Source organism: Oncorhynchus tshawytscha, linkage group LG11 (assembly GCF_018296145.1).
Source record: "Oncorhynchus tshawytscha isolate Ot180627B linkage group LG11, Otsh_v2.0, whole genome shotgun sequence".
In the NCBI taxonomy this organism is placed as follows: Eukaryota; Metazoa; Chordata; class Actinopteri; order Salmoniformes; family Salmonidae; genus Oncorhynchus; species Oncorhynchus tshawytscha.
Genome location: NC_056439.1, coordinates 30796780 through 30823703, shown reverse-complemented (window position 1 = coordinate 30823703; position 26924 = coordinate 30796780). Strand labels below are relative to the sequence as shown.

At 41.6% G+C, this 26924-nt stretch overlaps 1 protein-coding gene across 2 annotated transcripts in view; it reads left to right on the top strand.

Moving 5' to 3' along the window:
- The first annotated feature begins 305 nt into the window (after positions 1–305).
- Positions 306–26924, top strand: part of LOC112261712 (lateral signaling target protein 2 homolog) — a 67535-nt gene continuing 40916 nt past the window's right edge. For both annotated transcript variants that reach the window (XM_024437288.2, XM_024437287.2), the window contains exon 1: positions 306–723. In XM_024437288.2, the coding sequence (XP_024293056.1) occupies positions 688–723 (36 nt within the window). In that variant the 5' untranslated portion in view covers positions 306–687. The remainder of the gene's footprint in view (positions 724–26924) is intronic.

Sequence of the window (26924 nt, the reverse complement as noted above, 5' to 3'; positions counted from 1 at the left end):
CCCGTTTTCTTCCCCGTGTTTTACCCACGCATCGCTAATGTTCATGTTTGTATTTGTGCCATAATAACATTGTGTTACAACCACTTTTGGAAAATAATGTACCAAAATTGTAGAACTACCAAAGATCCCTTTTCGCTTGCCATATAAATCAACAATAATTACGACGTATGTACCATAGAATTAGGAATTAGAAATTAATCATTCATTTTAAATTCATAAATTAGCAATTAGAATACTAATAATTAGGAATTTTACATTTAATAGGATATCTATGGATTCTACACCATGGTGACGTATGGGTGCAAGCCTGGGAAAGTGGGTGGCGATATCAACGTGGCTGTCATCAAGCAGACGGAGGGGAAGAGCGAACGAAACCATCCGTTGAGGATTGCTTGCTTTATATATATATAAAAAAAGAAGGATTGCTTGCTTTATCCAGTCGGACTTGAAAAGTGTCAGTGAATCACCAGTCTACCGTGGATTCTGTAGGCATGAAAACACAACGTCGTTTTTAAAGAAATTATTTGAACACTTCAACTCTTTACCTTACAATTTCGGATGTCGTATTGGATTAAATATTTCCCACCTTTTTAGCAACGTAGTTAGCTAGCTAGCATTTGCTAGTCTGTCTCAGGTAGAAGAGGGGTCGGTGACAAAGGAGGGGTAAAGTGGCGAGGTAACTTAACGATGAATCGATTTCGAAAGTGGCTTTACAAGCCTAAGGTAAGTTTGATTCTATTCTCCAGCTACTGCCAGTAATCTGTTATTAGCTAATATATTTTTTAAAATAGCAATCTATAGTTTGCTATTTTCCCCATACAGTATTTTGCTGCAATGCATGTATTGCACTCCTTAGTACATATTGAGCTACGCATGTACATGCTAGCTAGTCACTGCTAACGTTATCTTCTATAAAGTTGTTTCCTTCATTCTGGGTTATAGGTAACTGAAGCTATGCAATACGAATGGCTGCTTCTCGAAGCAAATTGTCATCGACTGCATTGCTGAGATTGGTCAATACAGAAATAAATAATGTAGCTAGCTAGCCTAACTTGCAGTGCAGTCTCGAATTTGTACACTAGAGCTTTTGTTTTAGCTCTCTAGCTACCCTACCTAACGATATAGTACAAACGGTCATCACTCAGACACAGAATTCATTTAATTGCTGTTAATCCGATACAGTAACTGAGAGAATGCATCTAACAAGAAGATCGAGTGTATTTCCGAGGCTATTAACGCCTATGATAGTTACTCATTCTACATAGCTTTAGTCCAGTGGTTCCCAACCTTTTTTGGCTACTTTACGACAAACACAATTTTCTATGTTTGGAGTACCCCTGAAGTACCCCCTCGTGTGCATTTTTAAAAGTAAACCAATGGTTTCATGTGTCTTCTCAAGTACCCCCTGTGGATAGGCGAAGTACCCCTAGGGGTCCTAGTACCCCTGGTTGGGAACCACAAATGTAGTCTGTGGCAATACTATTTTGTCTGCTAAGGGACAGATCGACATTTTACTGGGGGAGAGGTGTGTCAAACAATTTTTTAGCTTAGGGAGGGTTTACATTTAAAAAATATATTTTTTAATATTGGGCATAGAGGAGGGTAGTGCATTTCCCCCCCTGGTTTACTTTCGCTCTTCTGGTTATATTTTCACGATAAACAATGGCTTAACTTTTGATAGTACCCTAATAAAGTTTAGAAGTGTTTGAAGTAAAGGTTGGCCGATTAGATGGGGCCGATTTTCAAGTTTTCATAACAATCGGAAATCTGTATTTTTGGGCACCGATTTGCCGACAATTTTTTTCTATATATATTTTTTATACCTTTTATTTAACAAGGCAAGTCAGTTAAGAACACATTCTTATTTTCAATGACGGCCTAGGAATGGTGGGTTAACTGACTTGTTCAGGGACAGAAGGACAGATTTTCACCTCAGCTCGGGGGATCCAATCTTGCAACCTTACAGTTAACTAGTCCAACGCAATAACGACCTGCCTCTCTCTCGTTGCACTCCACAAGGAGACTGCCTGTTACGCGAATGCAGTAAGCCAAGGTAAGTTGCCAGCTAGCATTAAAAAACAATCAATCATAATCACTAGTTAACTACACATGGTTGATATTACTAGATATTATCTAGCGTGTCCTGCGTTGCATATAATCTGACTGAGCATACAAGTATCTAAGTATCTGACTGAGCGGTGGTAGGCAGAAGCAGGCGCGTAAACATTCATTCAAACAGCACTTTTGTGCGTTTTGCCAGCAGCTCTTCGTTGTGCATCAAGCATTGCGCTGTTTATGACTTCAAGCCTATCAACTCCCGAGATGAGGCTGGTGTAACCGAAGTGAAATGGCTAGCTAGTTAGCGTGCGCTAATAGCGTTTCAAACGTCACCCGCTCTGAGCCTTCTAGTAGTTGTTCCCCTTGCTCTGCATGGGTAACGCTGCTTTGATGGTTGTCGTTGTGTTGCTGGTTCGAGCCCAGGGAGGAGCGAGGAGAGGGACGGAAGCTATACTCTTACACTGGCAATAGCAAAGTGCCTATAAGAACATCCAATAGTCAAAGGTTAATGGTATAGAGGGAAATAGTCCTATAATTCCTATAATAACTACAACCTAAAACTTCTTACCTGGGAATATTGAAGACTCATGTTGAAAGGAACCACCAGCTTTCATATGTTCTCATGTTCTGAGCAAGGAACTGAAACATTAGCTTTCTTACATAGCATATATTGCACTTTTACTTTCTTCTCCAACACTTTGTTTTTCCATTATTTAAACCAAATTGAACATGTTTCATTATTTATTTGAGGCTAAATTGATTTTATTGATGTATTATATTAAGTAAAAATAAGTGTCCATTCAGTATTGTTGTAATTGTCATTATTACAAATACACTTTTTAAAAAATCGGCCGATTAATCGGTATCGGCTTTTTAGGTCCTCCAATAATTGGTATCGGCGTTGAAAAATCATAATCGGTCGACCTCTAGTTTGAAGGTTTGTTATGGTGTGGCTATTATTAAGCTTTAGCTACTGCAGACCTATTATACGAAGGCAGTGCACCCCGGCGCTCCAACTGACTTGGACAGTTGAACTTGAGGTAGGGAAGACTTTCAGGCCTACCAGAGTTTGTAGTTGTACATTTGTTTTATTCAACCTTTATTTAACTAGGAAAGTCCGTTAAGAACAAATTCTTATTTATAATGACTGCCTACCCCGACCAAACCCTAACCCGGGCGGCGCACAATTGGTAGATTATATTGATAGATTATAGTTACTGCTATAATCTATCAATACAAAGCTTATCTTTATTGAAAGTATTTGGGTTGAAAATTAACGAATTACCCTCCTTCTGTACATCTATATCAGTATAGCAGTAGCCATTTGACATAAAGAAATGCATGTCGGTGTTGTAGCGTCTGTCTGTCTGTGTGGAGGCTCCTTAGACGAGGCTGGGGAGGACCATCCTCAGTGAATTTCCTAAAAATAGTGAAATATTAAAACTACACTAAATATATTCACGTCACCAAGTAATTGATTAAAACACACTGTTTTTCATGGAAGGTCTACAGTAGCCTCAGCAGCACTCTGTAGGATAGCACCATGGTGTAGCTGTTTTTTTCCAACAATTGTTGGAAAAATTACTTGTGTCATGCACAAGGTAGATGTCCTAACCGACTTGCCAAAACTATAGTTTGTTAAAAAGACATTTGTGGAGTGGTTGAAAAACGAGTTTTAATGACTCCAACCTAAGTGTATGTAAATTTACGACTTCAACTATATAAGATTGCATACACTTAGGTTGGAGATATTAAAACTTGTTGACACAAGTAATTTCTCCAATTGTTTACAGACAGATTATTTCACTTATAATTCACTGTATCACAATTCCAGTGGGTCAGAAGTTTACATACACTAAGTTGACTGTGCCTTTAAACAGCTTGGAAAATTCCAGAAAATTATGTCATGGCTTTAGAAGCTTCTGATAGGCTAATTTACATCATGTGAGTCAATTGGAGGTGTACCTGTGGATATATTTCAAGGCCAACCTTCAAACTCAGTGCCTCTTTGCTTGACATCATGGGAAAATCAAAATCAGCCAAGACCTCCATAATAAAATTAGAGACCTCCATAAGTCTGGTTCATCCTGGGGAGCAATTTCCAAACGCCTGAAGGTACCACATTCATCTGTACAAACAATAGTACGCAAGTATAAACACCATGGGAACACGCAGCAGTCATACCGCTCAGGAAGGAGATGCGTTCTGTCTCCTAGAAATGAACGTACTTTGGTGCAAAAAGTGCAAATCAATCCCAGAACAACAGCAAGGGACCTTGTGAAGATGCTGGAGGAAACGGTTACTAAAGAATCTACAGTGGGGCAAAAAAGTATTTAGTCAGCCACCAATTGTGCAAATTTGCAAATAAATTCTTTAAAAATCCTACAATGTGATTTTCTGGATTTTTTTTTTTTCTCATTTTGTCTGTCATAGTTGAAGTGTACATATGATGAAAATTACAGGCATCTCTCATCTTTTTAAGTGGGAGAACTTGCACAATTGGTGGCTGACTAAATACTTTTTTGCCCCACTGTATATCCACAGTAAAACGAGTCCTATATTGACATAACCTGAAAGGCCGCTCAGCAAAGAAGAAGCCACTGCTGCAAAACCGCCATAATAACGACAGACTACGGTTTGCAACTGCACATGGGGACAAAGATCGTACTTTTTGGAGAAATGTCATCTGGTCTGATCAAACAAAAATAGAACTGTTTGGCCATAATGACCATCGTTATGTTTGGAGGAAAAAGGGGGAGGCTTGCATCCCGAAGAACACCATCCCAACCGTGAAGCACAGGGTTGGCAACATCATGTTGTGGGGTGCTTTGCTGCAGGAGGGACTGGTGTACTTCACAAAATAGATGGCATCATGAGGATGGAATATTATGTGGATATATTGAAGCAACATCAAGACATCAGTCAGGAAGTTAAAGCTTGGTTGCAAATGGGTCTTCCATTGACCCCAAGCATACTTCCAAAGTTGTGGTAAAATGGCTCAAGAACAACAAAGTCCAGGTATTGTAGTGGCCATCACAAAGCTTGACCTCAATCCTATAGAACATTTGTGGGCAGAACTGAAAAGCGTGTGTGAGCAAGGAGGCCTACAAACCTGACTCAGTTACACCAACTCTGTCCGGAATGGGCCAAAATTCACCCAACTTATTGTGGGAAGCTTGTGGAAGGCTAACCGAAGCATTTGACCCAAGCTAAACAATTTAAAGGGAATGCTACCAAATACTAATTGAGTGTATGTAAACTTCTGACCCCACTGGGAATGTGATGTATGAAATAACTAATTCTCTCCTATTATTCTGACATTTCACATTCTTAAAATAAAGTGGTGATCCTAACTGACCTAAAACAGGGAATTTTTACTAGGATTAAATGTCAGGAATTGTGAAACTGAGTTTAAATGTAGTTGGCTAAACTTACGACTTCAACTGTGTGTGTGTATATATACTGAACAAAAATATAAACGCAACAATTTGTGATGTTACTGTTCCTATAAGGAAATCAGTCCATTTGAAATAAATAAATTAGGCCGTAATCTATCGATTTCACATGATTGGGCAGAGGCGCAGCAATGGGAGGGCTTGGCCCACCCACTTGGGAGCTAGGCCCACCCACTGGGCGGACAGGCCGAGCTAATGAGAATGAGTTTTTCCCCACAAAAGGGCTTAATTACAGACAGAAATACTCCTCAGTTTCATCAGCTGTCCTGGTGGCTGGTCTGACAATCCCGCAGGTGAAGAAGCAGGATGTGGAGTCCTGGGCTGGTGTGGTTACACGTGGGCTGCAGGTGTGAGGCCGGTTAGACATCCTGTTAAATTCTCTAAAATGGTGTTGAAGTTGCTTATGGTAGAGAAATTAACATTCAATTCTCTGGTGGAGATTCCTGCAGTCTCCCTCAACTTGAGTCGTCTGCGGCATTGTGTTGTGACAAAACTGCACATTTTAGTGGCCTTTTATTGTCCCCAGCACATGGTGCATCTGTGTAATTATCATGCTGTTTAATCAACTTCTTGATATGCCACCTGTCAGGTGGATGATTATCTTGACAAATGAAAAATGCTTACTGAAAGGGATGTAAACAAATTGAGCACGAAATGTTAGAAATTAGCTTTGTGTCTGTATGGAAAGTGTCTGGGATCTTTTATTTCAGCTCAAGAAACATGGTACCAACACTTTACATGTTGTGTTTTATATTTTTGTTCATCATATATACTTTTGTTTGTATGTGGACACCCCTTAAATTAGTGGTTTCGGCTATGACCGGTGTATAAAATCGAGCACACAGCCATGCAATCTCCATAGACAAACATTGGCACCTACTGAAGAGCTCAGTGACTTTCAAGTTTGTAAAATTTGTGCCCTGCAAGAACTGCCCCGGTCAACTGTAAGTGATGTTATTGTGAAGTGGAAACGTCAAAGGGCAACAACGGCTCAGCCGCAAAGTGGTAGGCCACACAAGCTCACAGAATGGGGCTGTCGAGTGCTGATGCGTGTAGCGCATAAGAATCATCTGTCAATGTTTGGCAACACTCACTATCGAGTTCCAAACTGCATCTGGAGGCAATGTCAGCACAATAACTGTTCGTGAGATGGGTTTCCATGGCCGAGCAGCTGCACACAAGCTTAAGATAACCATGTGCAATCCCAATTGTTGGCTGGAGTGGTGTAAAGCTCGCCGGCATTGGAAATGCGTTCTCTGGAGTGATATATCACGTTTCACCATCTGGCAGTCTGACGGACTAATCTGGGTTTGGCAGATGCAAGGAGAACACTACCTGCCCCAATGCATAATGCCAACTGTAAAGTTTGGTGGAGAAGGAATAATGGTCTGCGGCTGTTTTTCATGGTTCGGGATAGGCCCCTTTTGTTCCAGTGAAGGGAAATCTTAACGCTACAGCTTACAATGACATTCTAGACGATTCTGTGCTTCCAACTTTGTGGCAATAGCTTGGGGATGGCCCTTTCCAGTTTCAGCATGCCCCTGTGCACAAAGTGAGGTCCATACAGAAATAGTTTGTCAAGATCGGTGTGGAAGAACTTGACTGGCCTGCACAAGCCTTGACCTCAACCCCATTGAACACCTTTGGGTTAAATTGGAACGGTGACTGCGAGCCAGGCCTAATCTCCCAACATCACAAATGCTTTAGTGGCTGAATGGATGCAAGTCCCCGCAGCAGTGTTCCAACATCTAGTGGAAAGCCTTCCCAGATGAGTAGAAGCTGTTATAGCAGCAAAAGGGAAACTCCATATTAATGCCCATGATTTTGGAATGAGATGTTAGACGAGCAGATGTGTTCATACATACCGTCATGTAGTGTGTGTGTGTGTGTGTGTGTGTGTGTGTGTGTGTGTGTGTGTGTGTGTAATATTTTATATTAAAGTCATACAGTGGACACCTAAGTCTAAAGGCCTATGTGTGCAATGCCCTGATACATTTAGTGGTCAAATCTCTGACAGCTGTAATGTTAGGTGGACAATTCGCATATATCTGTCACCAATTGGATGGAAACCTCACTATAGACACACTAAAGACTCTGGCAAGTGCGCTAGTCCAGTGTCACTTTGATTATGCCTGCACATCATGGTTCACTAGCAGCCCCAAACATCTAAAGATATATCTACCAGCCAAAAAAGCTTGTAAGAATTGTACTTAAACTCCCCCCTCATACTGATCTGGAGGTTGAATTGTTTTCTCTTATCTATGTAATTGTATATATATTTATGTAAAAAATAAATAAATAAATAAATAGGGACCACAATGGAAATAAGTCCCCGATTTAAAAAAAAAAAAAATAAAAAAATTATATTTTAAATTTTTATTTATTTAGTCTTTTTTTCCCCCGTTTTCTCCCCAATTTCGTGATATCCAATTGTCTCATTGCTGCAACTCCCGTACGGACTCGGGAATGGCGAAGTTCGAGAACCGTGCTTCCTCCGAAACCCAACCAAGCCGCGCTGCTTTTTGACACAATGCCCTCTTAACCCGGAAGCCAGCCACACCAATGTGTCGGACGGAACACCGTGCACCTGGTGACTGTGTCAGCGTGCACTGCGCCTGGCCCGCCACAGGAGTTGCTAGTGCCCGATGGGACAAGGACATCCCTGCCGGCCAAACCCTCCCCTAACCCGGACGACACTGGGCCAATTGTGCGCCGCCCCATGGGTCTCCCGGTCGCGGCTTGCTGCGACAGAGCCTGGACTCGAACCCAGAATCTCTAGTGGCACAGCTAGCTCTGCAATGCAGTGCCTTAGACCACCGCGCCACTCTGGAGGCCCGACCCTGACTTTATTGTGCAATCAACATTTTTTTAAATGTATTTATTTTTACTGACAAATTAAAACCAATCACTTCTGACTGTGCAGCGGCCAATTGATGAGTGGAAAAAGACATCTGTTATAAAACAAACATTTTAAAGCCTTCGATACTGGATAAGCCTACAGATGGGGAGGGATGTATTTTCTGTTTGTCTAGATTGGCAGTCTATTTATTGTGGTGTTAAACGCAAACCATCATATTAAAGTGCCCAAAGTCAGTATGCTTTGTTTATTGGTTGTGAGGTGCATTGGCACAGAAACCTGTTGGTGGAAAATTCTTTGCATATCCAGTGCCTTGAAAAAGGAAATACTTTGATCGTAGTGTAATGAAACCTGCAGGGAGAGTGAGCTCGTCTGTGGTGGTCGGAGAACCTTCAACCTTCTGGTCTGTAGCCCTGCGTATCATCGATATCCACGTTTATTAACACAGGGTCCCTACAGTTAGTTATTTGTAGTCGTAAACATTTATTTTGAGTTAATTCTATGAGGGCGGAGGCTGTTCATTTTGTTTTACAGTACAAGGGGAGGGCCGTGAAAATATTTGTAACGTTGGGGGTGGCCCCCCCCCGCCCCCACAGTAAATTTCGATCTGCCCCTGAGATCTGGAAAGAAGTGGAGGGTGCTGAACCATGTCTGAATAAAACATTTAGAGATTGTACTGTATCCCTTTGTTTAACAGAGAACTTCAGATCCAACTTGATTAAAAACATTTTTTTGCCTGACAACTGTGCCAGACGGCCTAACATCAGAATTCACATTGAATGTCCTCAGGATCAATAACTGATTTGTTGTTGGGACAGTTTTGCAATGACACAGGGTACCATTTTAATTTGAAGGGCTGGTGAATGTGGCATTGTCATACCATGACTAAAACCACAATATGCAGTTCAGGATGATCTCTGTCTCACATGTCTTTTTTAGAATTTTTTTGTAGCTCATGTTTTAGGCCTAGTTGGACTTGACAGCCATGAAGACAACTTGGAAAATATTTGCATTTGTGCGCACACTGTTTCAGCTAAGGCCTTTTTACTAACATACCACATATCTGTTTGCTCTTCCAGCAAATGTAATGTCCATTACCATGACTCTGCCTTTTTCCTTTTTAAAAACAACCGCCCTACAATGGTGTTAAGTTTGCCACGGTGTTCGTCTGGATAATGAACCTTCTAATGAGAAATTGCACAACTTGTCATTCACTGTGTCTAGAAATTGAAATGGGCGTTAAGAAAATAACCATGTGGCAAGGACTGATTATCACAAGGTTTCGTTCCCCTCTTTCCTACAGAGTAAATGTAAGTTGCTGATGGGGACATTTCTCAATGTCCTATTATGCTCCTGCAGCTCAGAAAACACTGGCTAGCTCAACACCCTCTTGATAAGATTGTCCTTCAATTCAGTGATTTCATCAAGATATTAGGGAAAGTATTTTTGCAACCAGAATAACAGGAGGTTAAAAACAAACAGTCATTGACTAATATAATTAATTCTCAGTACTTTTGCCAAGAGGAGTACTCTGCGTTGCCTTTTCCAAGTGTACTGAAGGCAACAGAATGTTATTTATTTTACCGGCCACTAAGTCTGTAGCATTCTGCTCTTGTTAATACTACTCTATATATTTAGCCTAAATTCTTAAGACCCTAACCAAAGTCATCTCCTTTTTGTTTATTCAGCATCACCTAGAATGGAAATATTTCTATAAAATACAGAAAAAGCTGAAGAAAGTAATTACCAAAGTAATTAGCACCTTGTCTGGTCCAGAGTGGTTCTGAACAGTTGTCACCAAGAGGGAGAAAGGGAGCAGCGAAGTGCAGGGCAGCGACCAACCCGTCTGAATATTTAGCCTGGTTTCTCCAGCCCTTTATGGATGTCTCCATTCTGCTTACCCAACAGACAAAACATAATTGCATTTTCTAAGTGTGCCGAGGGAAACACAGAATGTTGTTATTTATTTTATAGGCCAATAAGTCTGTAGCATTCCGCTCTGACATACTTTATTGTTGAACACTGCACAGCCTTGTCATTTTCGCATCAACAGCAAGTAGTTATATTATTGAACTATGTACTCCTGGAGATAGAAAGGTGTTGAATCAGCATGTTCCCCTAGAATGGGGTAAGGCTATTGATATTTTCAGAGCTGTACTACCCTAGATTAGTCACATTGAAGCATGTTCCCCTAGAATGGAGTAAGGCTATTGATATTTTCAGAGCTGTACTACCCTAGATTAGTCACATTGAAGCATGTTCCCCTAGAATGGACTAAGGCTATTGATATTTTCAGAGCTGTACTACCCTAGATTAGTCACATTGAAGCATGTTCCCCTAGAATGGAGTAAGGCTATTGATATTTTCAGAGCTGTACTACCCTAGATTAGTCACATTGAAGCATGTTCCCCTAGAATGGACTAAGGCTATTGATATTTTCAGAGCTGTACTACCCTAGATTAGTCACATTGAAGCATGTTCCCCTAGAATGGAGTAAGGCTATTGATATTTTCAGAGCTGTACTACCCTAGATTAGTCACATTGAAGCATGTTCCCCTAGAATGGAGTAAGGCTATTGATATTTTCAGAGCTGTACTACCCTAGATTAGTCACATTGAAGCATGTTCCCCTAGAATGGAGTAAGGCTATTGATATTTTCAGAGCTGTACTACCCTAGATTAGTCACATTGAAGCATGTTCCCCTAGAATGGACTAAGGCTATTGATATTTTCAGAGCTGTACTACCCTAGATTAGTCACATTGAAGCATGTTCCCCTAGAATGGACTAAGGCTATTGATATTTTCAGAGCTGTACTACCCTAGATTAGTCACACAGGGAAGGGATTTGTTTCTCTCTTTCCAGCTATATAATCTCCATTCAGTGCTCTGAAGAACTCCGATATCAAAGTGCACTTCAAACTACCTGAAAATAAGACCCACTGACATCCCTTCCAGAGCACGGTACCCTTGGACTGTTGGAGGAAGGGCTATGGCTATAGGGCAAAGGTAGGATTAGATTGACCCACATTCACAATATTGTAAGATGAGATGGCTGACGTTCCTTCTTGGTCTGTAAACTTGTCTTGCTGTTTTGGTCTAAACCCTCTCTAAAAGGCAGTTAAGAAAGAACGGGACTGTTCTGTATTATAGTACTTGGCAAATGTTTGCTTGCTGTACAGGTGCACGTCCTCTACCATTATTGAGTATAGGAGGAAACGCTTTGAATCATGAACCTAATATACTTAAAATAGACAGCTTTTTTTCCCTCGACCAAAAATTCAATATGAGAAGTTATAATAAAGGGAAGGTAGAAGATTGGAGCCATTGTACATGGAGACATGCTTGACTGGCAGCAGACAGAGACGAAGACCTGGCTAAGGTGTTCACTGAGCCAAAATGGCCTCTATTACTACCTCCCATTCATCAGAGAGCGGCTCGCAGAGAGAGGAGAGATGTCAGGAGGCTAAACCTGCATATTTCCTCCCTTTCGCCTATCCTTCCCCAGGGTTATTCTATCAGGCATTCAGTGATTGACCTTCAGCCACACTCCACCTCATCTGTCAGTGTGACAGGCCCACAACCAGCGACGTGCCGGCCAGTCGCGCTCAACTCGTATCCATCTGCCTGTATAGCCTGAGCAGATGGGAACAGAGATGGGATGCTCTAAAATCCACGCTTGCCACTCTACACACTAGCGAAGCATATTAGTACTTGCAATTATAAACAACCACATCCATTTATACAGTTACAGGATAATACAGATACTGTTTGTGAGACAGAAATGTCATAGATTGCAACATAAAGTCCAGACGTCGATCATTCAATCCAACTGCCACTAGTCCTCATCCTTCCAGTCATCCATTTTCCATACTGTTTTAATAATATAGTTTTGCCTACATTCTTAAGGCCCTAACCAAAGTCATCTCCTTTTTGTTATTCAGCATCACTTATTTGCCAGGGAAATATTTCTGGAAAATACAGAAAAAGCTGAATAAACTAAAGTAATTAGCACCTTGTCTGGTCCAGAGTGGTTCTGAACAGTTGTCACCAAGAGGGAGAAAGGGAGCAGCGAAGTGCAGGGCAGCGACCAACCCGTCTGAATATTTAGCCTGGTTTCTCCAGCCCTTTATGGATGTCTCCATTCTGCTTACCCAACAGACAAGACATAATTGATTTGGTGTTAGCTGCTGGATTTAGAAAACTGACCTGACCCCTGGTGCTCATCTAGACAGGCCAACCAATTTGAAGGCCTTTTGAAATTCATTGCAGGATTGGTATGCTGGCCACTGTGTCCTAGGTGTGGGGTGAAGATGATTTAAATGCAAGACGTTGTGGAGCGATGGGGATTGAATGCCACCAGAGAGACTCCTCTCATAAGGGTGTTTTAATGACAGAGGAGTTTCATGGATTTCTTTTCACATTACGACATTGATAACAATATGTGGACACTCCTTTCGATTGGGACAAGCTCTTTGATTTCACTTTATAGAAGCAGTACGGTGCACTCAAGGTGCCCTTTTGCTTTCAGTGAGTTGTATGAGGCTGTCTGCAGCAGCAGACTATAAAATGCACAACACCCCTCCTCTGGCTGCCATCTCTACAGCAGGAAAGAAAGGGAAGGTGGGTGAGCCAGGGAGGGATAAGATTAGGCCTATATTTTTGGGATTAGGCCTAGTTCTTTGGGATTAGGCCTAGTTATTTCTTGGCCTTGGTTACAGTTGGCAGGAGATCAAATAAAAGGATGCGTCTCTTTCCCAGCTTTCACACACTGGTATTTCTTCCTTTTTGTTTCTCCTGACTATATTCACAGTGTCACACCATGGGAGTTTTTGAGAACAAAGTCTCTGAACGGGCAGATTGAACAGCCAATACTGTACAACCATTAATTCGCCTTACTATTGAAAGATACTGTGCACCACGCTATTGTGATGTAAATTTGCAGCAAAAATAGACGTTTTTAACTATTTGTTGGCTTTTGGTAATGTTTTGCAAGTTGATATCGCGTAATTGTAAAGACAAGCTCAGAACCCTCAACACCTTCACAATTGGATTGATGTCAACTGAGCGATTTATTTAAAAAAAAAAAATTTTTTTAATTATTATTTTTTCCCACTGTAAATTTGCCCACAGTGGAGCATGGCATGTGGGCTTTGTGTATAAAATATCTTCTACGCAGAGGGTGGGCATCATAGAGAGGACCAAAGTCTGCTCCATGGGAACTGGACAGTGTATGTTGAAGAAAACCTGCAAGTTGTGGGCGCGGTCCCTGCAGTCACCAAGCGTTCATCAACGCCTGTCATTGTCTTTAATCTCCATGGTCAAACTCTGCAGTAATGTCTGACTTGGTCTTTGTCCATCCATGACAATGGTCTGTTTCTGCGTAGACAGACTGAGCCAAGGCTGACTGTGAGTCATGTTCCACAAGAGTAGAGAGGGTTATAAATGCAGAGTTTAGTTTATTAGAGTAGTACATTTATTTTATTTCAGTTCTGTCAGTCATTTCACTAGAAGAATTGTGATGATAACTAGGTTTGTTATCTTGTATTTTTATCCTGCAAGGAGCACCCATGAAATTGGTCCCTACCGTGTTTCATTTTAAAGGAAACTATTTAAAAAAAGAATCATGTTACAGAATGAAGACCAACACAATGCCATGATGCATCTCAGAAGAAACAACCTTTCACCTTCACCCCCTCCCTATCACCCCCCTCCCAATCACGCCTTCAGCCTCATTTGCGCTTTTGTGTTATTGTTTTGGGAGTTTTAAATCTCCCCTCCATCTGTAACCACCACAGCAGTTAGCCAGCACGGGATTGTATAATTGGTCACGGGTCCTAAGGAAGTATGAGTGTGTGTATGTGTGTGTGTGGGGGGGGGGACCTGTTTGCAGCAGCCCAAATCTTCTTAGCCCCCCCCTCTGTGCTACAGCTGCCCCGTCCTGTCCTGCCAACCCATGTGCCAGGGACGTGCTCTACACAGCTCCATCTTTCAGATCAAACATCAGATTACACCAGTGTCCATTCAGACATACACAGTCACATGATGACAGCCTCAATCCAGATACAAAGACTATTTTGAAATCTGCTGAGTCAATGAACTTGCTCTGGGTTGAGCGCTTTGCCCGGGGCAAAGAAGAGGGATGGCCTGTTTGTCAGTCTGTGTGAACGTGGCTAACTGCTATGACATTGGCAGGTTTGTTTTACACATGCAACACAGTAGCAATTAGATGTTTAACTAGTTGACAATAGATGTGCTAAAGGCGATCCTTAATAAATACTAATGCGCACAAACACTTCAAAGATTCAGGCCTATAGATTTACAGAGAGAAATTATAGGATAAGGGGTTAAATTGGCCGCACTGTAGAGTTGTGGAGAGGGACGCCACTGTCCTGTTGTATTGAAACCGTTAATGTGAGAGCAATATTTTATTTACAAGTTCATCCTGGGGTTACACTGAAGGTCTACTACTCTGTTGTCAAATGTAAACTGCAGTTCCAGAGGATTAGAGTAACAAGGCTGAAATACTTTTGAGGACAAGATGGCTCGAGAAAAAAAGACTCTTTGCAACACTGTTGAAAGAATTTCACAGTACAATGGAGACCGAACAGAAAATAATGACTTGGCATAAGGAAACCTCCAGAAGACCTTACGGAGATGATCATGACGATAATAGTCTTCATAGTTAGGCCATAACTGACATAATTGACCAAAGACCTAAAAGTTGTTTACTCAGGGTAGCAGAGGTTTTTGAGCTTTAACGTTGACCAACGGGCCTGAGTAGGGGTGATGCGCTGTATACAGCTGCTCATTTGCCAGTAACTGGATAATACAGAATGTGCTGTTGCAGACAGTGCGAGACAGATTTTCCTCCAGTGTGTGTGTGTGTGTGTGTGTGTGCGTGGTATTCTATGCTTGGCAGGAGAATGGAGGGCAGTGAAAGGCTTGTCGTAAACTCCCTGAAGTGGAGTCTATATGTACAGTTACTGATGATGGTGATGTAGGATTATGGAGAAGCATTAGCCACCCCCACTGTTCAAATAGAAATCCAGATTCGGCACCACCACAGGGACATGGCTGAAGGAGACTGCTGCTTGACACAACAGGAGCGTTTAATACGATTATACAGGCTGGCAAGACAACGCACCACGAATGACAACCGCACACCTTGTTCAATTACACTATCCTTCTTCAGGATCGGTGGGTCCCTTGCGGGATGGTTGAGCTAACATAGGCTAATGCGATAAGCGTGAGGCTGTAAGTAACAAGAACATTTCCCAGAACATTTCTGAAATTGTCAGAAAGCTTACATTTTTGTTACTCTAACTGCACTGTCCAATTTACAGTAGCTATTACAGTGAAATAATACCATGCTATTGTTTGAGGAGAGTGCACAGTTTTGAAGAAAGTTATTAATTATCAAATTAGTCTCATTTGGGCAGTCTTGATACAACATTTTGAACAGGAATGCAATGGTTCATTGGATCAGTCTAAACGGTGCACACTGCTGCCATCTAGTGGCCAAAATCCAAGTTGAACCTGTGCTGGAATAATACATTATGGCCTTACTCTTGCATTTCAAAGATGTATTATCTTTTACCGGCTCTATTGTGTTATTCTCCTACATTCCTTTCACATTTCCACAAACTTTCAAATGGTACAAAGAAACTGCATAGCCTTGCTTCAGGGCCTGAGCTACAGGCAGTTAGATTTGGGTATGTCATTTTAGGTGGGGGAAAAAAAGAAAAGGGGGGGGGGATTGGTCCTTTAAAAACATACTGTTTTGCTGTGTGTAGCCTAATATTGGTGCGGTTGAAGAGAATGGCCATGAACATGTATCACTAATCCATCCATGGTTAGGTTATGAGTGCTTAATCATCTGTAATGACAGGGATTTGAACAGATAATGAACAGGTTTGAGTCCTCTGAGGATCAAGGACATCTGACAGCATGAGCAGTTACACAGCAGTGTCTTGACACAGGATGGTCAGTGCTGAATCTGCTGAATCATTTTATCCTGCAAGGTAATGGTTGGTTGCCCAAAAGGAAGGGGACATGAGTTGCAGTTTTTACAGTTGATTCCTAAAACCGCACACCCTCTCGAGACTGATTTTTTTTTTTTTTTGTCACAACAAGCCAAGCAACTTAGTTTAAATTCAATTGATTTGTTACAGACAATGCATATATGCCAGATTGTAGGTTGTTTGGAGATTAGTGTTCTGACTGGTTCTGCTCCCTTCAATCCCAACCATCTATTGTTATCGACAACATTTTTTACTGAATCAGAGCTACAATTTGTCATTATTTTACCACTGACCTTTTCTCTTTTAACATCTTATTTTTGCCTCTGCCCCTTGTGCAACAGTACAGCATTTAGTTGTCACTCATAACAAGGTTGCAAATTTGTCACCATGACAATCATGACATCATTAATTAATCTGTTATCTTGGGCTATTTGTGTCTAGCAACGTTTTCCTGTGGGAAGAAAGGGTTGCTCTCATTAATGACTTGCATGACTCTATTTATTCACCATCTGGACTATAGCTTTGGCTGAGCTGCAAAGTGACACGTTGTGTTACGTCTTTATGTATGACATGGGTGGCTGGAGTCTTTGGCAATTTTTTGTGCCTTTGACACCACCTGATATAGAAGTCCTGGATGGCCAGGAACTTGGCCCCAGTGATGTACTGGGCTGTCCGCACCACCCTCTGTAGCGTTTTGCGGTCTAGGGTGGAGCATTTACCATAACAAGCGGTGATGCAGCCAGTCAAGATGCTTTCGATGGTGCAGCTATATATCTTTTTGAGAATCTGAGTGCCTTTGCTAAATCTTTTCAGGCTCCTGAGGGGGAAGAGGCCATTTCGGGCCCTCTTCGCAACTGTGCTGGTGTTTGTGGACCATGTTAAGTCCTTAGTGATGTGGCTGTCAAGGAACTTTTAAAGCTCTTGACCCACTCCACTGCAGCCCCGTCGATGTGGAGGGGGCCGTGCTCTCCCCTCTATCTCCTGTAGTCCACGATCAACTCCTTGGTCTTACTTTGATGTTGGAGAGGTTGCCATGGCACCACACTGCTAAGTCTCTGACCTCCTTGTAGGCTGTCTCATCGCTATTGGTGATCAGGCCTACCACCGTCATGTCGTCAGCAAACTTGGTATTGGAGTCGGGCGTGGCCACGCAGGCGTGGGTGAACAGGGTGAACAGGAGGGGAATGTGCACACACCCTAGATGGGCACCTGTGTTAAGGGTCAGTGTGGCAAAAGTGTTGTTGCCTACCTTCACCACCTGGGGCGTCCTGTCAGGAAGTCCAGGATCCAGTTAGAGGGAAGTGTTCAGGGTCTCGAGCTTGGAGGGGACTATGGTGAACTACACTACACTGAACAGCATTCTACAATAGTTATTTCCCCTCTTGTTCAGGTAGGAGAGGGCAGTGTGAAATGCAATTCCGATTTCGTCGTCTGTGGGTCTGTTGGGTGGTATATGAATTGGAGTGGCTCCAGTGTGTCTGGGATGATATTGTTGACGTGTCATGACCAGCCTTTCAAAGCACTTCATAATTCCAGATGTGAGTGCTACAAGGTGATAGTTATCTTGAAGTTCTTGGGGACAATGGTGGTCAATTTGAAACATGTTGGGACTACGGACTGGGACAAGTAGAGATGGAAAATTTCTGTGAAGAAACTTACCAGCTGGTCTGTGCATGCTTTGAGAATGCGCCGTGGTATTCTGTCTGGCCCGGCAACCTTGTGAGTGTTAACCTGTTTTAAAAGTTTTACTTACATTGGCCACAGAGAGGGAGATCAGTCACCTGGAACAACAGGGGCTTTCATATATATATACACACACACACAGTGCATTCGGAAAGTATTCAGACCCCTTGACTTTTTCCACTTTTTGTTACGTTACAGCCTTATTATAAAATGGATTTAATTGTTTTTTTCCCCCCTCAATCTACACACACTAACTCATAATAACAAAGCAAAAACAGTTTTTTTTCTTCAGATGTATGTCACATTTACACAAGTATTCAGACCCTTTACTCAGTACTTTGTTGACGCACCTTAGTCAGCGATTACAGCCTCGAGTATTCTTGGGTATGACGATGCAAGCTTGGTACACCTGTATTGGGGGAGTTTCTCCCATCGTTCTCTGCAGATCCTCTCGAGCTCTGTCACGTTGGATGGGGAGTGTCGCTGCACAGTTATTTTCAGGTCTCTCCAGAGATGTTCAAGTCCGGTCTCTGGTTGGGCTACTCAAGGACATTCAGAGACTTGTCCCGAAGCCACTCCTGTGTTGTCATGGCTGAGCGCTTAGGGTTGTTGTCCTGTTGGAAGGTGAACCGTCGCCCCCAGTTCTCCCCTGATTTCTCAGTTTGGCTGGGTGGCCAGCTTTAGGAAGAGTCTTGGTGATTCCAAACTTCTACCATTTTTAAGGATGATGGAGGCCACTGTGTTCTTGGGGACCTTCAATGCTGCAGAAATGTTTTTTTTTGTACCCTTCTCCAGATCTGTGCCTCGACACAATCCTGTCTCGGAGCTCTGCGGACAATTCCTTCGACCTCATGGCTTAGTTTTTGCTCTGTCAACTGTGGGACCTTATATAGACGTGTGTGTGTGTGTGTGCGCGCGTGCGCCTTTCCAAATCATGTCCAATCAATTGAATTTACCACAGGTGGACTCCAATAAAGTTGTAGAAACATCTCAAGGTTGTTCAATGGAAACAGGATGCACCTGAGCTCAATTTTGAGTCTCATTGCAAAGGGTCTGAATATTTATGTAATTAGTTTTAGTTTATACATTATCAAAAACAAAACAAAAAACTTTTTCCAATTATGGGTTATTGTGTGTAGATTGTGCCCTTTTTTTTCATCCATTTTAGAATAAGGCTGTAAATGTACCAATGTGGAAAAGTCAAGGGGTCTGAAGACACACACACACGGGAAGTATATCTATCTATATTGTGTGCACACATAAGCTGGTTGAGAGAATGCCAAGCATCAACGCAAAGGGTGGCTACTTTGTCTTCTGTTATTCTTCAATGTTGAAAATCGTAAAAATAAAGAAAAACCCTTGAATGAGTAGGTGTGTCCAAACTTTTGACTGTGTGTGTGTGTGTGTGTGTGTGTGTGTGTGTGTGTACAGTTGAAGTCGGAAGTTTACATACACCTTAGCCAAATGCATTTAAACTCAGTTTTTCACAATACCTGACATTTAATCCTCGTAAATATTCCCTGTTTTAGGTCAGTTAGGATCACCACTATATTTTAAGAATGTGAAATGTTAGAATAATAGTTGAGTAATTTATTTCAGCTTTTATTTCTTTCATCACATTCCCAGTGGGTCAGAATTTGACATACACTCAATTAGTATTTGGTAGCATTGCCTTTAAATAGTTTATCTTTGGTCAAATGTTTCGGGTAGCCTTCCAGTCTTCCCACAAAAAGTTGGGTGAATTTTGGCCCATTCCTCCTGACAGAGCTGGTGTAACTGAGTCAGGTTTGTAGGCCTCCTTGCTCACACACGCTTTTTCAGTTCTGCCCACACATTTTCTATAGGATTGATGTCAGGGCTTTGTGATGGCCACTCCAATACCTTGACTTTGTTGTCTTGTCTTTAAGCTGTTTTGCCACAACTTTGGAAGTATGCTTGGAGTCATTGTCCATTTGGAAGACCCATATGCGACCAAGCTTGAACCTTTTTGGGATATGGGGCAGCGTTTTCACTTTTGGATGAATTGCGTGCCCTGAGTGAACTGCCTCCTACTCTGTCCCAGATGCTAATATATGCATATTAATATTGGATAGAAAACACTCTGAAGTTTGTAAAACTGTTTGAATGATGTCTGAGTATAACAGAACTCATATGGCAGGCGAAAACCTGAGAAGAATCCAACCAGGAAGTGGGACATCTGAGGTTTGTAGTTTTTCAAAGCTTGGCCAACCGAATACACAGTGGGATATGGATAAAGTTGCACTTCCTACAGCTTCCACTAGATGTCAACCGTCTTTAGAAACTTGAATGAGGATTCTACTATAAAGGAGGGGCTCGTGAGACCTGTTTGTCAGTGGTCTGGCAGAGTGTCTCAGGCTTGTGGCGCGCGCTCCCGACAGAGTGACCTCTCATTCCAGTGCTTTTCTTCAGACATAGGAATTCTCCGGTTGGAACATTATTGATGTTTTATGTTATAAACATCCTAACGATTGATTCCATACATCATTTGACTTGTTTCTACGACCTGTAACGGAACTTTTCGAGTTTTTCTGGACGAAGTGCTTGCGCCTCATGAAGATGAATTAGTGGGCTGAACACGCTAACAACAAGTGGCTATTTGGACATAAATGATCAACTTTATGGAACAAATCAGTCATTTATTGTCGAACTGGAATTCCTGGGAGTGCCTTCTGATGAAGATCATCAAAGGTAAGTGAATATTTATGGTGTTACTTCTAGAGGTCGGCCGATTTATGATTTTTTTTTCGACGCCGATGCCGATTTATTGGAGGACCAAAAAAAGCCAGTGCCGATTAATCGGACGATTTATAAAAATATATTTTTTTACATTTTAATTTGTAATAATGACAATTACAACAATACTGAATGAACACTTATTTTAACTTAATATAATAAAATCAATTTATAGCCTCAAATAAATAATGAAACGTTCAATTTGGTTTAAACAATGCTAAAACAAAGTGTTGGAGAAGTAAAAGTGCAATATGTGCCATGCAAAAACATTTACTTTCCTTGCTCAGAACATGAGAACATATGAAAGCTGGTGGTTCCTTATAACATCTTCAATATTCCCAGGTAAGAAGTTTTTAGGTTGAGGTTATTAATAACCTTGATGCTACCCATCCCGGATCCGGGATCGTGACTACGGCTCAAGCTCATTAGCATAACGCAAAATGCGAAACAATATTCTTAGAAATATTTAACCTCCACACCTACACAAGTCCAATAGCTCAAATGAAAGATAAACACCTTGTTCATCTACCCAGCAAGTCAGATTTCTAAAATGTTTTACGGCGAAAACATAGCACACATTTATATTAGACCACCACCGAAACAAAAGGCAAGCGGCGGCCATTTTGTCCCAGAAAATATAAAATTTAAAAAATAGGATTAAAAAATAAATAATTCACTAACCTTTTGAAAATCTTCATCAGATGACAGTAATATTACATGTTACACAGTACATTTTTTTTTTTTTTCAATAATATGCCATTAATATCCATAAATCTCTGTTTACAATGACGACATTTCAAAAATGCTACTCAAAATGTCCGGAGAAATTATGATAGCTCCGACAGATAACGTCAGATAACAAGCAATAAACATGACTAAATATACATGTTCTACATATAGTTACAAAGATACACTTCTTCTTAATACAACCGCTGTGTTACATTTATTTTTAACGTTACAGAATTCGTTCACTAGTCTATGCTATGAGTCGGCGCTCAGATATTAGCAGTGTCTCCTCTACGTTTGGAGTCCACAGAAACCCAAAATAACCACATAAATATTCCCTTACCTTTGATGTTCTTCGATCAGAAGACGTAGAAGGAGTCATACTTACCCAATACATCGTTTGGTTTCAAGTTGTGCGTCTTTGTATTAGCATATGCTAACAGCTTCAGCTGAAATGCACCCAAAATAACTTCTGCTCCTTCTGGTCCTGCACTCTTGCGCATCAAAACTTCAAAATTACATATTATATGTCGACTAAACTGGTCAAACTAAGTGCAGAATCGAGCAAAATGATGTTTTTATCATGTAAAACAATGATAATCGCAAACAAACGAACCGGCTTCAACTGGTGTCTATTGGAAAAGAACGTTCCCCAAATCGGCCGCGTGCAATAGAGTGCATGTATGTGAGAGTGACCCGGGCATTTTCGCCCGCCAAAGGATGAGGGAGCGTGAAATTCAAACAATGAACGTGCCAATTGAAAGCAGACATCGCGCTGAACAAATACATACTGTTCCCAGATCGGTAGCTGCCTGGGAAGGGTGGGGGCGATGACGTCAAAGTTGACCCAACTTTTCTCTTGACAAGAGAGAGTTTGGGAGAAAGGCTGCCCTGAGAGTTCTGCTTTACATACAGACATAATTTAAACGGTTTTAGAAACTTTAGAATGTTTTCTATTCAATAATTATTATTATATGCATATATTAGCAATTTTGGAAAAAAATATTTTCAGTTTACTATGGGCACGCACTTCCTCCAACGGGGGCAGTATTCAGCCATAAGCTCAAGAGGTTAAAGGAATTATAAGACTATTTCTCTCTACCATTTGTATTTCATATACCTTTGACTATTGGATGTTCTTATAGGCACTTTAGTATTGCCAGTGTAACAGTATAGCTTCCGTCCCTCTCCTCGCCCCTACCTGGGCTTGAACCAGGAACACATCGACAACAGCCACACTCGAAGCAGCGTTACCCATCGCTCCACAAAAGCCGCGGCCCTTGCAGAGCAAGGGGAATAACTACTCCAAGTCACAGAGCGAGTGATGTTTGAAATGCTATTAGCGCGCACCCCGCTAACTAGCTAGCCATTTCACATCGGTTACACCAGCCATTAGGCTAATAGGCTTGAAGTCATAAACAGCGCTGTGCTTGCGAAGAGCTGCTGGCAAAACGCACGAAAGTGCTGTTTGAATGAATGATTACGAGCCTGCTGCTGCCTACCATTACTCAGTCAGACTGCTCTATCAAATCATAGACTTAATTATAACATAACACAGAAATACGAGCCTTTGGTCATTTCATATGGTCGAATCCGGAAACTATTATTTAGAAAACAAAACGTTTATTTTAGTGAAATGCAGAACCATTCGGTATCCCTAAGTAATTCTTGTTACATTGCACAACCTTCAATGTTATGTACAATTCATAATTCCGTACAATTCTGGCAAATTAGTTCAACAAGCCAGGCTGCCCAAACTGTTGCATATACCCTAACTCTGCGTGCAAAGAACGCTAGAGAACTGACACAATTTCACCTCGTTAATATTGCCTGCTAACCTGGATTTATTTTATCTAAATATGCAGGTTTAAAAATATATACTTCTGTGTATTGATTTTAAGAAAGGCATTGATGTTTATGGTTAGGTACACATTGAGCAACGACAGTCCTTTTTCGCAAATACGCACCGCATCGATTATATGCAACGCAGGACACGCTAGAAACTAGTAATATCATCAACCATGTGTAGTTATAACTAGTGATTATGATTGTTTTTTATAAGATAAGTTTAATGCTAGCTAGCAATTTACCTTGGCTTCTACTGCATTCGCGTAACAGGCAGTCTCCTCGTGGAGTGCAATGTAATCAGGTGGTTAGAACGTTGGACTAGTTAATTGTAAGGTTGCAAGATTGGATCCCCCGAGCTGACAAGGTGAGAATCTGTCATTCTGCCCCTGAACAAGGCAGTTAACCCACCGTTCCTAGGCCGTCATTGAAAATAAGAATGGGTTGTTAACTGACTTGCCTAGTTAAATAAAGGTATAAAGAAAATATATATTTTTTTTAATTGGCAAAATCGTCTGCCAAAAATACCGATTTCCGGTTGTTATGAAATCGGCCCTAATTAATCGGCCATTCCGATTAATCAGTCGACCTCTATTTCTAACTTCTGTTGACTCCAAAATGGCGGATATTTCTCTGGCTGGATTGGACTCTGAGCGCCGTTCTCAGATTATGCTTTTTCCGTAAAGTTTTTAAAAAATCTGACACAGCGGTTGCATTAAGGAGAAGTCTAATTCTGTGAATAACAGTTGCATCTTTTATCAATGTTTATTATGAGTATTTCTGCAAAATCACTGGATGTTTTGGAATCAAAACATTACTGCATGTAAGGCGCCAATGTAAACTGAGATTTTTTATATAAATATGCACATTATCGATCAAAACATACATGATGTCTTATGAGTGTCATCTGATGAAGATCATCAAAGGTTAGTGATTCATTTTATCTATATATCTGCTTTTTGTGACTCCTACCTTTTGGCTGGGAAAATGTCTGTTTTTTTGACTTGGCTATGACCTAACATATGTTGTGCTTTCGCTGTAAAGCATTTTTAAAATCGGACACGATGGGTAGATCAAGATTCTTATCTTTCATTTGCTGTATTGGACTTGTTAATGTGTGAAAGTTACATGTTTCTAAAAAAAAATATTTTTCCAGCTGTTTTGGAAATTGCTCCCAAGGATGAACCAGACTTGTGGAGGTCTACAATTTTTTTTCTGAGCTCTTAGCTGATTTTCCCATTGTGTCAAGCAAAGACGGCCTGAGTTTGAAGGTTGGTCTTGAAATACATCCAAAGGTACACCTCCAATTGACTCAAATGAGCCTATCAGAAGCTTCTAAAGCCATGACATAATTTTCTGGAATTTTCCAAGCTGTTTAAAGGCACAGTCAACTTAGTGTATGTAAACTTCTGACCCACTGGAATTGTGAAATAATCTGTCTGTAAACAACTGTTGGAAAATTTCTGGAGTGGTTGAAAAACATGTGTTAATGACTCCAACCTAAGTGTATGTAAACTTCTGACTTTGTGTGTGTGTGTGTGCACATACATACATGTGTGTGTGTGTGTGTGTGTGTGTGTGTGTGAGAGAGAATGTTAACAGGCTTTATTTAAAAAAAAAAGTTTTTTATTTCACCTCTATTTAACCAGGTAGGCTAGTTGAGAACAAGTTCTCATTTACAACTGCAACCTGGCCAAGATAAAGCAAAGCAGTGCGACACAAACATCAACAGAGTTACACATGGAATAAACAAGCGTACAGTCAATAACAAAATAGAAAAAAAGTCTATATACAGTGTGTGTAAATGGCAGGAGCTAAGGCGATGAATAGGCCATAGTAGCGAATTACAATTTAGCAAATTAACACGAGTGATAGATGAGCAGATGATGATGTGCAAATAAAAATACTGGTGTGCAAAAGAGCAGAAAAGTAAATAAACAATTTGGGCATGAGGTAGGTAGATTGGATGGGCTATTTACAGATGGGCTATGAACAGCTGCAGCGATCGATAAGCTGCTCAGATAGCTGATGTTTAAAGTTAGTGAGGGAAATATAAGTCTCCAGCTTCAGCGAATTTTGCAATTTGTTCCAAGTCATTGGGAGCAGAGAACTGGAAGGAAAGGCTGCCAAAGGAGGTGTTGGCTTTGGGGATGACTCGTGAGATATACCTGCTGGAGCGTGTGCAACTGGTGGGTGTTATGGTGACCAGTGAGCTGAGATAAGGCGGAGCTTTACCTAGCAAAGACTTATAGATCAAATCAAATGTGTGTATATATATATAGCCCTTCGTACATCAGCTGATATCTCAAAGTGCAGTACAGAAACCCAGCCTAAAACCCCAAACAGCAAGCAACGAAGGTGTAGAAGCACGGTGGCTAGGAAAAAACTCCCTAGAAAGGCCAAAACCTAGGAAGACACCTAGAGAGGAACCAGGCTATGAGGGGTGGCCAGCCCTCTTCTGGCTGTGCCGGGTGGAGATTATAACAGAACATGGCCAAGATGTTAAAATGTTCATAAATGACCAGCATGGTCAATTAATAATAATAATAATAATAATCATCACAGTAGTTGTCGAGGGTGCAGCAAGTCAGCACCTCGGGAGTAAATGTCAGTTGGCTTTTCATAGAGATACTCTTAATGATCGGCTATCACTCCTGTTGTCTCTAGAGAGTTGAAAACAGCAGGTCTGGGACAGGTAGCACTTCCGGTGAACAGGTCAGGATTCCATAGCCGCAGGCAGAACAGTTGCAACTGGAGCAGCAGCATGGCCAGGTAGACTGGGGACAGCAAGGAGTCATCATGCCAGGTAGTCCTGAGACATGGTCCTAGGGCTCAGGTCCTCCGAGAGAGAGAGCATACTTAAATTCACACAGGACACCGGATAAGACTGGAGAAGTACTCCAGATATAACAAACTGACCCTAGCCCCCCGACACAAACTACTGCAGCATAAATACTGGAGGCTGAGACAGGAGGGGTCAGGAGACACTGTGGCCCCATCCGATGATACCCCCAGACAGGGCCAAGCAGGAAGGATATAACCCCACCCACTTCGCCAAAGCACAGCCCCCACACCCGTAGAGGGATACCTTCAACCACCAACTTACCATCCTGAGACGAGGCCGAGTATAGCACACAAAAATCTCCACCACGGCACAACCCAAGGGGGGTGCCAACCCAGACGGGAAGATCACGTCAGTGACTCAACCCACTCAAGTGACACACCCCTCCTATGGACGGTATGAAAGAGCACCAGTAAGCCAGTGACTCAGCCCCTGTAATAGGGTTAGAGGTAGAGAATCCCAGTGGAAAGAGGGGAACCGGCCAGGCAGAGACAGCAAGGGCGGTTCGTTGCTCCAGAGCCTTTCCGTTCACCTTCACACTCCTGGGCCAGACTACACTCAATCATATGACCCACTGAAGAGATGAGTCTTCAGTAAAGACTTAAAGGTTGAGACCAAGTCTGCGTCTCTCACATGGGTAGGCAGACCATTCCATAAATAAACTCCAGGATGACCTGGAGCCA